This window comes from Neopsephotus bourkii, unplaced genomic scaffold (assembly GCF_033783945.1).
Source record: "Neopsephotus bourkii isolate Nb327-2 ecotype Australia unplaced genomic scaffold, CSIRO-AGI_Nbou_v1 NB_936, whole genome shotgun sequence".
NCBI classification, from domain to species: Eukaryota; Metazoa; Chordata; class Aves; order Psittaciformes; family Psittacidae; genus Neopsephotus; species Neopsephotus bourkii.
The window spans coordinates 1,217,264-1,235,314 of record NW_026901430.1 but is presented as its reverse complement, the minus strand read 5'-3'; the positions used below and the strand labels follow the sequence as shown (position 1 = coordinate 1,235,314).

The 18,051-nt window shown below is 40.6% G+C and overlaps 1 protein-coding gene across 11 annotated transcripts in view; it reads left to right on the top strand.

Annotated features, from left to right (window-relative positions):
• The window catches only part of IL1RAPL2 (interleukin 1 receptor accessory protein like 2), a 393,109-nt gene that overhangs the window by 27,247 nt on the left and 347,811 nt on the right, over nt 1–18,051 (top strand). For 8 of the 11 annotated variants that reach the window (XM_061358018.1, XM_061358021.1, XM_061358022.1 and 5 more), the window contains one exon: nt 5,275–5,375. In XM_061358018.1, the coding sequence (XP_061214002.1) occupies nt 5,294–5,375 (82 nt within the window). In that variant the 5' untranslated portion in view covers nt 5,275–5,293. Of the gene's footprint in view, nt 1–1,229; nt 1,496–5,274; nt 5,376–18,051 lie in introns of those variants that run through there. The other 3 variants (XM_061358015.1, XM_061358014.1, XM_061358017.1) reach the window with 2 other exon arrangements.

The following is an 18,051-nucleotide window of genomic DNA, read 5'->3' as shown; positions in this document are numbered from 1 at the left end:
CAGTTTTTTTGTTGCATTTTCTTAGAGATTTAGATGAGTGCCTGTATCGTATGCTCACCAGTAACACCTCTCGTTAGCACTTTCAGTCCACAGATACTGGAATTTTATCTCTATTTGGAATATTTCAGGAGACTTTGCCATTTCCCTGCTCTTCACTTTTTGTGTGAGCACTGGTTTAGGCACTGTTGCATTTGAAAGTTCTTGCAGGCAAAGGTGCTTGTGTTAATGCTCGCAGAGTTTTCTCTCTACAGGGCAAACTAGCAGTTTGCTCAGTCTTGAGTCTGATTACCACTTCATCATGACTAAAGTAACTTCTTCTCTTTGCAGCCAGAAATGCTAATGGGAGAAGTTATTGTGTGGAGGCCATCACAGTATTTTTCTTCTGTGTGTTTTGGTGTTACACTGTAAGATGCCTTTTGAAGTTTTGAGATGCTGCTCCTGGTATCTTCCATCATTGCTATTTGGAAGATAATGAACTTTTTAACTGAAAGCTTTACAATCTTTCAAGCAAAATCTCAGTGTTGACACCTATGGGGTGGTGCCTGTGGTGTTCTTTTCTTCTGAAATAACAGATAAGTTTCTGAATTTACTCCCTTCATATCATGAAATATCTGTGAGTTTTGCAGTTCGTTCCTTTTCTTTCACACCCGGACATGCAGCCTTTAGAGGAATCACTGTAGATTGGTGGTGTGACCTTGTCAGGTGCTCTGTATATTTAGTTATGGTTCCTTTTCCTTCCTCAGGACAATACCTTGGTCTTTCCTTGTTGTGTTGCTATCACGTAGCTGATACTGTTAAGCCAATAATAATCCCAGACATTTTAGATGTTGTCTTATTGTTGGTGGTTACTTTCAGTTTGCACAACACCACCACTGCCAGTTTCCCTCTGTGTTTACCTCACTTTTACATTTCACATGGCATTTCAGACCAACAAGGAGAATAAGCCAGATGTGACCTTAGTTAAGGACCTGAGCCCAGTGGAGGCTCAAATCCAGCCGGACAAATGCTGAATGCACACTGCCTTGTAGAATTAATGTTCATTGTGTATTATGACAACTTAAGTGGCTGGTGAAGATGTACAGTGAATTAGGCAAAATGAAATATTCTGTGATGCTCATTGAGCAACAGAGCGAGGAACACTGCGTGACCCATATCAAGTAGAGCTGAAGATACTGTTATTTGGACTGGCATACTTCTCTGCTCTTATGTAGTTTTTGTTTGTATTTAAGGTATCTACAAAAAAGGGCTGGTGCCCATTGTGGATTGCTTTCATCCAGAATGTTGGATAGACTGAAAATTCATTCAGTAATAAACAGTTCCAAGTGCAGCGTGTTGGCAGAAGAATAGACCCAAGAGAAAAGTTCATGTAAGAATTGAAAGCCTTGAAAAGTGGAGTGAGGAAATGGTTTGAAAAGAAATGAGCAGAAGTCCCCATCTAGCAGACTGTAAAGACAAAGAAAGAATTACTGTTGCCATTTCATCCTTCATGTGTAGGGTAAAAACTGTAATTTATTTTTGTGAGATTTCTGAGCACCAAAACCTGACAATCGGAAACCACTAAAGAGCTGGCTGCTGTTTTTAATGAGCACCTTCTGCATTGCAGCTTCTGTGGAGAAACCAGAGCCTAAAGAGCCTCGTGGTGTGTCAGCAGATCTTGCACTGCACAGACGTATGCCTCAGTGCATGCATGCACCACTTCTCATTTCTTGCTTTCTCATATACAGGAGCACAGTATAAACAAAGCTTGTAGTAGAAATTACAGCAAAACTAAATAATGTTTAAAGGGGGAACTTGGGAATCTCAGTGCTGGGTTTTGTGTAGAATATTAATACTCCAGTTTCCTTGTTTCTGAGTGCCTCCTTCTAACCATGTCACTTGAAATACTTTTGAGTCAGGGAAGCTATATGATCTGAAGTGGGTGCTAGAAGGACAGTAAGCAGTACCTGAACAAAATGAGACACCATTTCCCAAAGCCTGTTTTCTGAGGACTCAGAAGACAGAGCCAAGTTTGTCAACATGGGTGAAGGGCATTAGGCAGCATCTGAGAGTCAGGGTTTGTGTTTTTACAGAATTTGTGCTGCATCACAGCCTGGTCTGCTTGTAATTGCTGCATGCTTACAGCAGACTGGGAAAGCTGCCTGAATTCTATGGTTTGTAGCATCAAGCAGTATGAGGAGGTAAGGGTTGGCCTTGTTAGTAGTGAAATGATGGAGGGTAAAGTTGTCACACCTTGTTTTTCCTATATTTGTCCCTCTGATGGTGGCAACCTCCCTTTATTTATCTCAATACAGATGCAGCCCGGCAGGTTACAGCAAGGGCTGGATTAACTTGCTTCGTGATTCTTTCAGCATTCTCGAGCACTTTATTCTGTGTCTCTCTTCCATCTACTTGGTGATCTTGGGCAAGTTAACTGTAATTTGTGTCTATATACTTATTAAGTAAGATGTCTCCTTCATTCTTCTGGGAATAGTCCTAAACTCAGTCCCCCTCCTGTGAGATGTATGTAGAAGAGTGCTGTGTTCTTGTTACAGCTGTGCACCCCTACTCACAGCTGCTTGGAGTTGGTGGCATCAGAGTAAGCAGCTCCTTAGGGGAATGCAGCTCAGTGTCTCTGAGGAAAAGTTAGTTAACCCTGCTTGAAGGAAAATGCCTTGATCGTTAAAAAATTATATTGAATGGCAACTGATTTATCCCGTCTCATGTCTCTTCAAGCTAGCATAGTTTTGTTCATGTTCTTCATCAGATCACAGACGCTCATTTCCAGAAGTGCTGGTAGGTATAGCACAGGGTTGTCTCTAGTCCATCCCACTGCCTGATAGGTGAGTGAATGGCCCAGAGGAGGGAGTTGTGAGCCTGGTCCCGCTGGGAGATGTGATGGGAGCCTTGGCAGGCTTAGCACCAGAAAACTCCTCCTGAGCGAGCTTAGCAACTTTGTCCTAGGCACATAAGCTTTCCTCTTCTGTCTGCTTCACATTCTTCTGGGAGAAATAAATCTTACACTGTGCCCTTCTCTCTTTGTCAAATTCTGTGTTTAAAAACAATCATCTGTGGTATGGCAGTTTGAAGAGTCTGGTTGCTTATAGCTGCGTGCTGTCTCAGGACAGCAACCATCTGACTGCTGGTCACAGTGGTGTGACTGATCCTACCTTCTCCTGGTTGGATGTCTGGGACAGTTAAGATGACACCTCAAACTGTTGTTTATTTTTATGTCAGTTTCAGTGGTGTTGTGTCAGATGTGACAAGCTGAGGCTCTGAATGACTGGGTGGTGAAGTAGTTTCTTGCCCTTTTCTTGCTGTATTTTCCTGATTTTTGCAGGTACAGAGACTGACTGACTTGGTGAGGCCAGGGCTTCAAAATGCAAAACTCCTATCAGTGCTGACAGGACCAAGAATTTTCCCCTCTTTCTAGCATTAATGTTGGCTGGCAGCACTTGCATTGAATTTTTAAGTGTATTTAATGCAGCATAGCTCTTTTGGGGTGGGGATGGAGGGACTCACATGAAAAAAGACCCAGGAGTTGCATACTTCAGCTGTAATAACTGAAGGGAGGAAAGTGGAGAAAGTAATTTGCAAAGCTACACTTGAAAATCATTCTAGCATAACATCATCATTACAATTATCTGTCACAAGATTTAGTTCAATTACTTTTAAGCTCTCTTGTCAAGATGGCCTTGCTTGTTTCAGGATTTTGGTACTCTAAGGAGAGGTTAAGGAACAATGAATATTAATTCTGCCATTAACTGCTGTCAGACAGCCTTCAGCTTTTATTATTCCTTGAAAACTCCTTTAGCATTGTAACTGTGGGGAATCAATAGGCATGAAGTGCCCATGGGAACATAGAATTCAGGGTTGGAAAATCCACTGCCTATTTATAGCTTGTAGTATGGTCAGGTGAGGAGGGGGGAAACTTCGGTTGGAAGTGGTAACTTTGAAATAACTGCATAGCAGCACAGTTGCCACTGTGTGGAAGATTATCCAGAGCTCCTTATAGTTTCTCCACAGAGCAATAGGCTGGTAGTAAATTACAAGGGGAGAATATTTGATGTAATAAACTCAAATTTAAGTGAATAATTTTAATGGAGCTTCAGGACATTGCACCCTCTTGCTAGTTAGTTACATCGAGCAAATATTCAGAGCTCTAGGAGTCTGGGCTGGTCCCAAAGTTGAGGGGGCCTCTGGGCGGGTGTATGTGGTGCAGCATTTAAGGAATGATTCTGTTCTGTTGGCCTTTGTTTTGACTACTAATGCAGGTAGTTTTGTGTATTTCTGTGTAAAAGAAACTGCTGTAAGATGTTTGCTGCATCTTTTGGTGCAAATAATTTCACTCTAATTTAGGTGACTGCCCTCTTTATCTGAGAATAAGGGTCCTGATCTAAAGTCTGTGTCTGATACAGAGATGAATTCCTGGAGTCTTAACTAGATCAAGCTACTAAAAGGCCTATGACTTCAAGCTAAACATAGTTGAGGACTCCAGCTTGCAGTTAAGCATATCTCTCTCATTTATATATCTATATATGGTCTTTGCTGAGTTCAGATTCTTTCTACCTGTTTAAGTGTAGGCAAGAAGCCTTAGCTTGCTCTTGCTATGTTTTCTTGAATGACTTCGTACTTGTAAATGAAAACACAATTAGTTCCAATAATTATGTAAAATTAAAATTAAAATTTTACACTAGATTTTTTCCTTTTTTTAATGTATATTTTATAAAGTAGTGAAGTTCACAGTAGAGACTAATTTTATCTTTATAATATGAAGCCAGAGACCTGCATTCGTTGATTTCTGAATTTTGTTCGCCTGTCTTCATTTTGTAGGAGAAATCTGGAATAGCATTAATTAATTGTAGGAACTTTTACAAGGTCACCAGTTGGACAATAAGTTTGCTAAGAGAAGTTGCTTGAGTAACCTACTCTTTTATCTGTTCTTGAAAAATGAGGCAAAACTAATTGTGACCATCGAGGTCTCCTTAAACAGTATCCAAATATCTGCCGGGTTAGACCCATGCTATTTCAAAGACGCAATTATGTGGTGTGGTTTTTTTTTTAAGCAAAAATACTATTTTTGAAGTGTAATTTTAAAAACGCCCATCCCTTTGTGTGATGGAGATAAAAGGTCACTTTGAACCATTATGGTTTCCTACCCCTACATAAAAATAAACCCAGAGGTTCTAGATTAAGCCATTGTCCCATAATGGTTCTTTGAGAAATGTTTAACTGTAGCTGCTGCTTTGTTCTGGTGGAGAGCTGTGATTCAGACTTCCTACTTTGTTTGTGTTTCAGCTGTCACTGGAAGTGAAAGATGAAGCCTCTTTTTCTCTTGGTTCTTGTGATCTGTACTGTAGTCAGCATGGATTTGAAGCTTGTGTCAAAGAGGAATTCTGGTAAGTCACAGAAAAATATTTTTACTTTTGATTCTGGACTTAGTGCTTATGCAATCAAGCATTTTACGTTCCTGCTTCTTGGTTTGCATATATACTTGTTCTCTTCTGAAAAAAAACCCAGTCATAAGCAGTATGGTTTGCTTACCAGCTGTTGCAGGATTAATTTCTCACTGTAATGTTCTGTTGATGATTCAAACAGTTTAAAAAGTGTCCTTCTGTTTTATTTCATTAAAAAAGAAAAAGAAAAAGTTGATCTGCTTGAAATATTACAAAGGTGATAATGACTTCAGCATTGCTCTAATATAAAATCTCTACTCATGCTAAGGGATTTTCTTAATTCTGGATGTGGTTTGTGGTGACTTTTAAGTCTGGATGATTTTTTTTTTTTTTTGTACGTTGGAAGGGCATCTTCCAAAAAGTCATTCCAGCCATATGTGTGATCATATATAGGGTTAGCTGGGAAGAGCATCCCTGGGTAGAAAATGTCTGATTATTCTAGCAGTGGAAGACAGTGGGAGTTGGTTTAGGTTTATATCTGCTTTTGAAACCCACTAATAATAACAAGATACTTCGAATAACCATTAGGGTATTGATCTGGATAAGTTTTCATTTATATTAGAGCCTGCAGTGACTTCTAGTCCGTGCAGCTCTCTCTCCTTAAAGGGAATGACTTCATGAGACTGCCTTTCTCAAGTAAGCTGCATGTTTGCGAGGACTTTTGGCAGACAAGTAGGTTAGAGGCAGTGTTGTATAGTGGTGTTAGTCTGCTAGAGCCTTGTGTATGTAGGCAGGTAACTGATGCATGATAAATGTACTTTTAAACTTGCATGTTAACTTCCTCATTTTCCCCCCTAGTTGTATTGTATACATACAAGTGTAAGAGCTTCCACTGGTCTTGCTGTCCTCAATGTCTTTAGCCAACACTTCTAGCAATGCAGGTACAAGTAGAAATTACTGACTTCAGTTGGTGTAGCCAGTTTTAATTTCTGCATTTCTTGAGAACAGAGGAGAAAAGTTATTGGTTCATCTGTTATAAAGCATTAGATGTCACATCCCAGGCTAGATGGTGTTAGTCTGGAAATCACCAGATGCTAGGTTGAATTCTTCTGCTGGGCTAGAAAGTATAAATGGATGTTGTTAAATTGAACTAGCTCACAGCAGTTTGGTTATTGTGCTCTAAGCCCTGTTTGCCTTGTGAGAGCAGTCACGGATATTGGGATTTGGCTACGCTGGAGCTTGGTCTAAACTCTGCTAAGGGCAATGGTGTTGCAATTTGAAGAACAGGTATTACTGGCCAGGGAACCCGTGTGAGATCCATCATCTGTATAACTAAGCAGTCTTGATCCACTGATACCAGGCAACACCACCTGGCTGCAAAGAAGGGCCTTTGTATTTCCTGTATCATAAGTACACATCTGTAGAAGTAACATGCCTGTAGTTATGGCATCATTCAGCTGGTAGTTTACCTTTAGTTATATTTCAGTTGGGTGCTTGTTTTGTTTTTTATCTGCTTTCCTTGCAGATTATCTTGTGTTATTGGCAGCTGTTGACAGTATCAATTCAGGTTGAGTACTGGTGGGAAATGCTGTAATATGGTAGACTGTCTATTGCTAAATAAACCCACTAGTGAATAGCTGTTTGTTTTGTTTTTTTTTTTCTCTTTTCATTTGATGGAGTTGGTATACATTGAGTATAAGATAAAGGAGAAAAATGAACGTAAAGTAAAATTATAGTTTCTTTGCAAGTACATGACCACATAGTTGGTTTTCATTTTCAATATTCTTTGTCATGCATGCTGATTTTTAGGCTGCTGTGTGGAGCAAACTATTGATTTCCTTTTTTTGCCTTTTTCCATTACATTGTATGTGAAATGCATTTTCTGTTTCTGTGATTTCAGCATGTAAAGCAAAATTGGTAATTTGACTTCCTTTCTGAAAGGAGTCTTTAGATATGAAGGACTGTTGTTTGATTGCTTCGAGCTTCACCAAAATGTTATTTGTTGTGAAGGGACATGGTTTGGAGGCTTCTGAACTATAACTATTTGTATTGTTAAGTAGGATATCAGAGAGAGCGGATGGATGCAGCCGGTCAAATGCATGAAGAAACAGTAAGACCATGTTGCTTGGTAGGCTGACAGTATCTGTAGTGTGGTGATGCTATAGTTCAGAGATTGGGAAGGGGAAAGTAATTGAATGGTTATTTGTGGGCAGCTGCACTGCAGTATGAACAGCAGGATGTCCAAAAGCAGGAAGGCTGTTTTAGTGGTAGATGAGAGTCAGGGTGGGGGGTGGTAGGTGGGATGCCTGAATGACACCCTGTGGGCAGGATCTCTGCAGCAGTGTTCTGGATGGATGTTGTAGTCTTAACTTTTGCTGGCTGATATGAAGATGTCTAAGCTGGTGAGCATCTGTAAAAGGGGAAGTGAAATTGTGCAGACAGTTATGTAGGGCTGTGTGAAGCAGTGCATGGAAAGCGCTGACACTGATGATAAAGACAGATTTGGGCTTCTAGGGCAATAAACCATCAAAATCAGGGCATTGGTGACTTACGTAGAGTGGCATTTTTCCAGCCAATATGTAAATTTGCGATTAGTGCTGCAATTAGCCATAATTGTGATCATTGTTAAGTAAAAGGGCAATTATGAAGTTGACTAGCATGTATGTAATATCATATAATAGAATATATCTTGTTTAAGGGATATAATCTAAAGAGAGCTGAGTTGAAGAGGACTTGGGCTGAAGCAGTCAGAGGGTATGGTGTAGTCTTCAGGTACTGCAAAGGAATCCCTAAAACTGAGGCAGTCAAAAGTGGAGCAGAAAGTCCAGAGGGCATTATCAATGAAATTGAAGTTGCTTTAAAGAGAACAGGGGTTTGGCTAGGGAGGCATCTTCAGAGGCTGGTAGGAAAATACCCATAGAAAGCCAAGGATTGGAAATACAAGGGAACAAAGTTAAGGATGAGAACTCCAGACAGCAAATGCAGGCAGTACACAGGAACTGTCTGTGTACTGTCAGCCAAGAGTTGTTGAAGAGAAGTCAGGAGGGGAGGAGGATCTGAGATGTCAAACATAAAGTGATGAAATGGTATTCCAGTTGCAAACATAGTTGCAAGAATTCAAGTTTGCTGAAGAAACAATCCACATGGAAGGAAAGAGAGAAAAACAGAACTGAAAGATTTGTCTCGTGTCCTTTTCCTGCCCTCAGTTCTAGATTCAGGTGTCTGTATTTCCGTTCGGAGAAGATAAACAGGAATGCATGTGAGGGCTACAGACAGGTTTTGGAGTATCTTGCAATGCTGCAGAAGTGACACAAGCTTGTAGCAAGACAAATTTGTTTGGCTGCTTCTCACTTGAGATGTGATGCCAAAATAATTAAAATGGGAGAGCTAAGTTTATTATGCTAGTCAGAATCTTCTTTACAGGCAGTAACTTCCAGATGCTCCAGAAGAAATCTGTCATGTCTACAGAGTAATGATTGCTGTTTGTGGTGGGAACAGAACAGTTTGCCTCAAGCGTCTGTGTGAATGTTATGTTGACTTAAGTTTCACAGGCATTTCTTAATATTAAAAAGCTTTTTTGAAAGCTGCAGGTTGTCCTTTTTAACTGCTTTAAGAAATAATAAGCTTCTGAGCAAAGAAGTAATGCTGGGACTGCAGCTTTAGCAATATCCTAGAAAGGTATTTTGCAGGTGGAGATTATACAAACAAATCGAGGTTGTGGGAGCTGCTAGGTTCCCAGCTGGTAGGTGATTTCCTTTTAATCTGATTAAGTGACTTCTTTCCTGAAGCCTTTTGTATGTAGTGCTTTGAATAATCATAGCAGGGAATATAAAACCAATTAAAAATTGTTGCTTTTTTAAGCAAAAGATTTTTCAGGTTATAGATTGACTTAATAACATAATTCCCTTAGTGAATAATTGATGCCATTTATTGTTGCTGTATTTATTTGCTGGGTTGAAATACCCTGTCAGCATGTTAGAACTCTAGAGGGCATGCCAACCTTGGGTGGAGGAGCATAGGCAGACATTCCCAAGGCTTCTCCAAGGCTGCTAGCTGATATTTTGCGCCTTTTAGATGTCATGCGACAACTTACTGTAGTCTGCTATAGGTATTTCAGGAGACCCCTTTCCTGCTAGCTGTCACTGCTCTAGGCCAGGATTTCCCTCTGCTCCCTTCTATGAAGTTCAAACTTCCTGTATTGTTGCCTGATCATTTTGCCCATGAAAACTGTGACATATGTGGAGGTGTTTATACTTCAGAGGTGAGTCACGGATTTGTGCCTGGAGTGGGATACCGTAGAGAAACCTAACTCCTGAAAGTCTGGTACTCCTGCTGGAATGGGCACCAGAAAAGTTGCAGGATGAACACTCACAGTTACCATTTGCTTTTTGTTTTCAACTGCATGTGCTTGAAGAGCTCACTTCAGGCCCTGATGTGACATGCATGGCTGTGAGACCTCCCAGATTCTGAGATGAGAGATGCAAAAGAGACTTTCAGCTTTGACTTTCTGCAAATGATGTGCAGACAGAGAGCAAACAAGAGCTTGGCAACACTAATCAGTGCACACAGATCTCTTACTTTTCCCAGAAGATGTTGTTATTCACAGCTCCAGTAAACAAAGAGTCAGAAGCACCATTGTTCTAAGCTGTCATCAGTGCAGAGATGTATAGTCCCTCCTGCAAACAGTTGTGTCTGCTCATGACTTCACGGCTGCTCTCCATCTGTTCAGTTTGAATCAGGGGGAAGCAAAGAGACAGGCTCCTGTGCTCAGTCAGGTCTCAGGGGGCTACCAGCAAGTAAGCTATGAAGCACCAGTATTCCATGCACCTCATTACAGGAGTCTCAGCCTTGGTTTCCTCTCCTACAGAAAGCAGCATTGCAGCTAGGCAGGCCTATTTGGGAGACAGCTGACAGCTGGTTTGCTGGTGGGAAGGAAGAGAGATGCATAGAGAAGAACAGGAAAGGAAATAATAGAGGCTTGGTGTTTTTTTAATGACCTCAACCTGACAGGGTTTAAATATTGAACTTATTTAAACACTCAAATTTTTAGCTATTACATTTGTTTAAAATGAGTTCATTTATAATTAAAACAAAATATTGAACTGATACTTAAATATTAAAGCTAGACTCCTTTCCCAAAAGGAAAACCGCAGCTGTATCTGAATAGAATAAATGAACACAATTAAATTGTTCCAAATGGCAGTAAATCACAAAGATATGATTTTTAGGGATGGGGGAAATAAGCAAAGCATGAAAGAAATGTCATTTCTTCTCTTAAAAATCTGTAATCTTCCGCTCCTGCAGTGGACATCATGTCGGCTGTTTGGGTATCTGTTCTACATGTAGCTGCAGAATGTAAGATTGATAGTATCTGAACCTCTAGTAGGCATACCCTCATGACTGAGAGAGCTTGCAGCTCTGGGCCTTTCCCTGGATAAGGCTTTTTTTCCCATTCCAAAATAAGGCCTTTAAAAATGAAAAAAGCCTAATGTATTGAGATGTCTTTGCTTTGTTTTCTTTAAGATCCTAAAGGGAAAGTTTAAGAGATCTTCATTTCTAGTATGCTTACTTTGAGGTGTTGTGTCCCAGCTTCGTGTCCTTACTCTGACTGTCCTGAGGGACCGGGGAAGTTGTTCTGGCATGTTTTGGTTTCCATCTTGTTAATGAAACTATTTTTGAAAGGTCTGTCTTGTGTAATACTTGAATGAAAATATAAATAATACAGCTGCAAATACCCAGAACACAGCATTGAAGCTTAGCGTGTTCCATAATCCTGGGGATGAATGTCTGCTCAGTTTGGGTTATCTGTTGGTGGTGCAGGGGTTCTCAGAGGTGACTTAGAGGGTTTTCAAGCTGTAGGGAATCTGTGATGGAATGGCTTAGCTTTGGATCAGTCATTGACCAAGAACAGTTCTGAAGTGTGCTTGGGTTTTTGTAACCTGAATGCATGTGTAAAGTAGGTTTTACAGGCTGCTCTGTATATTTGAAGGAACATAAATACGGCTTCTTAGATTGCACTAGGTATGAGTAATAATGCACATTCCACTATCTCTGTCTGCTGAATTTAAAGAACTTTTTCTACTTTCAGAACTGTCCTGGGTTCAGCAGTAGCAGTCATTTTTCTCCTTCTTAGTAGCTGGTGCAGTGCTGTATTTTTGACTTTCAGCCTGGGAACAGTGCTGATAACACCGATGTTTTTAGTTACTGCTTAGTGATGTTTACTCTGACCAAGGACTTTCTGAGTCTCATGCTCTGCCAGGGAGGAGGGGAAGCAGGGAGGAAGCAGAGACAGGACACCTGACCCAAACTAACCAAAGAGGTATTCCATACCACAGCACATCATGCCCAGGATGTAGAACTGGGGGCAGTTACCCAGAAGGGCTAGATCACTGCTCGGTGAGGCTGGGTGTCAGTCGGCAGGTGGTGAGTGGTTGTATTCTCTTCCCTTGTTATTTCTCTTGTCGTTGTTGTTATTGGTGGTAGCACTATTGGTTTGTGTTATACCTCAGTTACTGGACTGTTCTTAACTCAACCCGTGGGAGTTAAATTCTTTCGATTCTCCTCCCCATCCTTCTGGGAGCAGGGGGAGGAAGGGGGGGGGGTGTGGGCTAGCAGCTGCGTGGCTCTGGGTTGCCGGCTGGTCTCAAACCATAACAAGAGCCTTGCTTGCTGTTTGAGGTTGCATCTCAGTTTTAAGTTGCTAGTCCCTGTGACACGTTGTATCAGAAACTTCTTTTATTGCTTACTTGCTTTTGCCCTGAATGTAGCTGTGAAAGTGGCAAGCAGTAAAATTATGAGGTTAGAGATGTTGGGATCACTATGGAAAATTATGAGAGAAAGAATTAAGATTTATTTTTGGCATTTAAATTGGGAGAGTTTGGTTTTATAAATAATAAAGGAAACATCAGAGATTTCCCTTTTTGGGAGGTGCAGTGCAAATGGTGGCATATAGACGTGTGTGAGATTGTACTGTTAAACTCACTAAGGTACGAATGACTGCCTATCTATGAGCTGAAAACCAGATTGATCTGAGCTGCGGTGTCACCTCTGCAGTGTACATTTTATCTCTTTATTTAACCCTTCCAAATCCGATCAATTCTTTCCTACAAGAAGCATGATTAGCACTTATAATACATACTGATATAAGAACAGACAGTGCTCTGCTGTTGAAGACAGAGACTTAGACTGAAATTAAGCTTCTGACCTAGGCACTTTGCTTTCCTGAGACGTGGTAGCCAGGGTGCCTGTGCCCACCAGCCTCTGCCATCAGTTCCTTCTTGCTTGCTGCCCTAGTGTGGTTCCTCATTTGAGGCAGGAACAGAGGCAGTGTGAGGGTATTTCTATTAGCTTGGCTTGTTTTAAACCTCCTCCACATCTGAGATTCACAAAACTGTAGCTCTGTTTTGCTATCTATGACCTATGGAAACTCACTCCCAGTCACCTTTTTTTGACACGTCAGTGTAAAAAGTGCAGTTGATTTGCATCTTTGAGGGATCAGTATTGCTTTGAAAAGGTATCTACTGAGATTTCTGCATCTGTTATTCCAGATGGGAAATTAAATAGTTATTGAGTAAGTAGGAAACTATTTCATCCAGGCAGCTGTAAGTATTGTTCAGTGGTTTTTAATAAAGAAGCTGGAAGCAATAGCAGTACCTGGCATGAGCCTTCTGTATCCAGCTATCTCATTCCTGTTGCTGTAATGAAGTGGGAGGATAGGAACCTGCCTCTGCCCCTTACTGCAAACCTGACCTACCAATCCCTCGAGAGCAGGAGGCATAAGGGGAAAAGGTACGTGTCAGGGCAATGCCCCAGGTATTCCACTGCTCTCCCAGTGAAAACGCCTGAGGCAGGGCAAAAGGGAAAGCCTGAAGTGCCCGAATTCCTTGATAATATTTAAAGTACAATGTTTTCTGTGTCACTTTTTTATGTCTGGGGATGTACTGCTGTTTAGGCATCCAGTGACCACATGCATAGTTGAAACATTTGTTAGGGCTGTATAGTAGAGGCCTTGAAACATGATAATACTATCTATTTTTTTGGACTTTCAGTGCTCTAATTGTGCTTTATTACCTTGGCATGGTGGTTCTTAAAGTCTCATGGGACTGCTGGGTTCAGTTAACAGCTGCTACCACGATGTTTAATACAAGAGCTTTTTGTCTTTAATGTTTGCATCATAGTTATTCCCATTTTACAGATGGTAGAAAATCATCTGGAGATGAAGTGATGTTCGTGTTGCCAAGATACTGAAAGTGATGTGGGGGAATAACAAAAATAAAATCTTTCCTTCTCTTCTCTTACATTGCAAACACCTTAGGCAAGGGTAAGGAAATCAAGTGCTGTCTCCCAGAGAAGTTTTGTGCCTAAATAAGCGTATGTGTAGAATGTGCTTTTGTGTCCTTGGATACACATGCTAGGGAAAAGTGTTTGTAATTTCTGTTACTTTTCAGTAGAAGACAGTAAGATGTATCTGCTGGACGTGGAGGAAGAAATGGAAAGAGATTCTGCTATACCAAGTTTTGTGCACTAGTTTTAGGCCAGGAGCTTTTGCCTTTGACTGTTGCAAGTCTGCTGTGTGTATTGGCTATAAATTCTTCTCCTTAAGACTGTAAAATAGCATATGGAATACCTGAGTGACTGTGAGCCTTGTAGACACCAGCTGAGTCTCTTGGGTAACCAAGTTGATAGAAACCTGTGTATATAGTTCTCTGACCTAAAGAATGTTTGTTGACCATAAACTGCAGTGACTTTGCAGGCAGTCAGATGCATTTGAGCCAGCCCAGGCCCCATCTGTGCTTGCCTAGTAGCTGCCTTTAGATTTTTAGCAATATCAGGAACTGGAGTTCTGCTATCAGATGTGTGAATAGTTTGAAATAGCTTTATTCAAGGGCACCTCAGTGTATAGTCTAACCAGATGTTCAAGTTTGTTTAAAGAAATACTGGTCCTTTCATCCCACTGCACAAATTCATATAGAATTTGAGCCCAAAGTTGTTTCACATGTGTTTCTAAAAATTTAGTTTTTATTATTTGAGAGCTAATGGATTTGGCTGGTATGTTGGACTTAAATTAAGACTGATGTTAATATGGCAGATAAGGTTTTTCACAAGACAACAGGAATTCTTTGTACTTGAATGTAAGGATTATGTTTTTGTTTTGCAAATAATGTTAGGATCACATCTGAGGGTTATTTGGATGAGTGTGCAGAGCCACTTCATTCATGCTTTTCTGTCAAATGTAGATTAGGTGAGCCTAGAAAGGGAAGGGTAATGTGAAATATAAGCATTCCCATAGCTTTGAGTTAATGGTAAAATGCAGAAAACAATCACTTTCTACAAAATAGGGCTTGTTAGATTTTTTTTTTTCAGTGACACAGTTTCATTTTGAACAGTAAATTTCCTGAGATGGATACAGTTAATACCCAATGGAAAACTGCTGGAACATGAACCAAAGGCAGGGTTATTCCCAGGCTCAGTATCTCTGGGGCATTCAGGAGTTGCAGCTGAACTCTAGGACTTTTGGGGTTGCTGACAGGGATGTTGGATGAAGTGTCTGGAAGACTGGAACACCTGGTGGTCAGGACCCTACTCTTTCTGGGATTGCCTGCTGGGAAGCAGTTGTCTATGTCAAGTCTCTCAAGTTGCCTGCAGAAGAAATATGAAAACTAAGAAAGGGAGGGCTCTTTCATGGAGCCAGGCTATTCTGCAGGCTTCCTTGGCTCCCAAGTTGGAAGTGAATCTGGAGCCATCATCCCTGCTCCCTGGCATGCCTCCCTGGTGAAGGAGGACCACCTGCTGGACCTGCTTTTTCATCTCAGTTTGCAGGCTTCTATTGCAAAGGGTATTTTGTTGAGAAAATAAACCAATTTTAAGGTATTTCTGAAACTTGTTTGTTCTGGTACTTGTGTTTTAGAAACACAACTTTGAAACGCAAGCCAAGAAAGTATTGTAGATTTGAACCCTTGAATCTGTTGCTCTTTTTTTATGTGACCTTGAAAATCTTGTCCCATTCTATAAAGCCTCAAAGGTGTGAGTATTGCTGTGAGATGTAGACAATAAAAAATGATAGTATGTGTATCACTAATGACATTTGATTTAAAATTTCCATTCAAAATAACATCTTTAATTTTAGGCAAATCAGGGGGCTACAGTGGAAACTGCACTTGGGAGTGGAGTGTCTCAGCTTTATTGGAGCAGATTGAAAGCTGAAGCTTTTTGGCTGACTTCTGATGTAGGTCAACATAATTCCTATTCACTGTGACTTTACATCATATTATTTACAGCATTATGATTTTTTCATCTGGATTGGGTGATTAAATTTGCTCTTTGCCATTCAGTGTTTATTGCAAATGGTTTTGTTCCAACTGTAAAACATGCCTCTGACTTAGAGCATGAGAGATGAAACCTAAATCCAGCCACCTGGGATGCCTGGCTGCAACTGCTGTGGACCTGACACAGGGGAAGTGTAAAACTCAGCCATTGAAGAAAGGACCTTTATTAGATCCAGTTTTAGAAATGTCTAAATGTTTAGAATTTAGAAATGAACTGTTCCATTTGCTGTCCTTCCTAAAGAGCTGCAGTTGTGGCTTTCTTTGAAGGACACCAATTCCCTATGAAGAGCTGGTTGCCCAGCATGCTCTTGTGTGAAGTCTTTTGCAGAATGTGCTGGGTAGCTTGGTCGTGAGAACCTAAAAAATATGAATTTCCCAATTGTAGAATGGTTTGTAGATGTAGTGTAAAACCAAGTTGAAATGTTACATTAAATGTCTTGATAAATATAAGTATCCTCAAGGGAGCCAAGTGTGTTTTTTTGCTGGGGCAGCTAAGTGAAAGCTCTTCTGTATAGTAGTTTCACTGCTATGATGGGCATGTTTTTCAGGCTTGGGCAAGACAAGCACATCCTTTCCTGCACATAGGGTTGCCCTTTCAGAATCATGATTTGTAATAATATACTTGCAAAAATCAGATCTCCTTTAATGGTTTTATTGTGCACATGAAAGTGGTGCATTATCAATGTAATTACTGAGATAATTTAATACTCATTCTATGCTTTACTACAGTGCTTTCCAACAGGGAGCTGTAAAACGTAATTTTGATCTCCTTAAACTTTGTTTAGGTTATTAAGAAATATTTTTGAGTGGCAGAAGAGGGAATTCTATTTTTGCATAATCTAATAGTCCCTTAAGGCTCACCTGTTAAAATCACATCAGTCAGATAAGGGATGAGATGGGAGCAGCCAATCATCTTGCTAAGTGTTCAGTGATTCTTCAGCATTGCAGCATCCACGGGTGCTGATCTCCAGCTGTGGAGATGTGTGGCACTGGGTGATAGTCACAGATGGATTTTCACAAATGACTAGGAGGTGAGGAAGAACAGAACTGTCATAGGTCTCCTGTAAGCATGGTCCTGGCTCTTCCATTCTCTCCTTTTATACCTTATTAAAGGTATCCTAGTGCCCCAAACAGACTATAGCAAGGGAGAGAGCTGAGCTACTCCCTTTGCAAGATGGGGAGCAGTGGTGCAGGCTCTTCTCAGGGTTGTCCCAGCAGGGAATTCTCAAGCCCTTGTCCCACACACAGGGTTTGGGTCCTGCTCTGAGGAACAGGGCCTGACTGTGTTGGGTTCCTCTTTATTTTCTCTGAGAAGCTTGCTTTAGAACAGAATATGCCATAATATGCCAGGAGAATTAACCAGAGGAAGCTGTTATGTGGAGTGAGAGAGGAGCTCATTAATTGCTTAAAAATTAGGCAGTCTCCATCTGAGTAATCCGTGTTGGCTGGCTGGCCTTCCTCAGTCTAAGAAGTAGCTCATTAGTAGAATACACACAGATGGTACTGTGCTCTAAGGTATTTAAAATACACAGGCAGAGAGCTGTATTAATAAGGCAAACCCATCCTTAGTTGCTGTGACTGAGTTTGCTACAAGCAGCAGAGGGAACAGTGTCATTTGGTAAATATTATTAGGTAAATGCATTTCCATAAATTTATTTATGGAAATGAGTTTTCACATTTTTTTTCTGCAGATAACAGATGATATATACTCAAAGTAATTTACTGTTTCTGGAAGAATTGTATTGCAAAAATGGACTTGGAGTAACTGCTTCATTTGTTCAGTACCTAATTTACCCATGTAATTGCCTAGAGGAGGAGATGTATTAAGAGCCTAATTTTTATTTGGAATATATATATATATATATATATTTGCTTTTTGTTCTTTTTTTTTTTTTTGTGTGTGTGTGTATGTAGCTTGTTAACAGCTTATTCCAAATAAGACTTTTTCTGAGTGATTTTAGTTCCTGCTTCAAGTGCAAGTGGCTAGCAATATAATAAATCACCTACCAGGGAAGATGGAAAGCCTGGAGCCTGTGACACTGCTGGGGGGAAGGAGCCCGTCTGAAAATTAGTGTTGTCCAGTCCATCAGTGCCCTTAACTGTGAGCAGTGAGACTTGCCTCACTCCACGTATGAATTCATAAGCTTATTGGTGTTCCTATTTAAGAGACTTGCCATTAAGACAGGGCTGGGGAAGAAATGGATTCTCAGATATTTGTTCTTCCCTGGAGTCAGAGTTTGGTCTCCTGTATAGTGGCACTTTGTTTAGAGCTGCTTTTCCCATCAGTGCCTGCATGTCTTTGTTATGGACTGTGATAAATTGTTTCTAATGAAAGAATTTAATGTGTCCTGTGT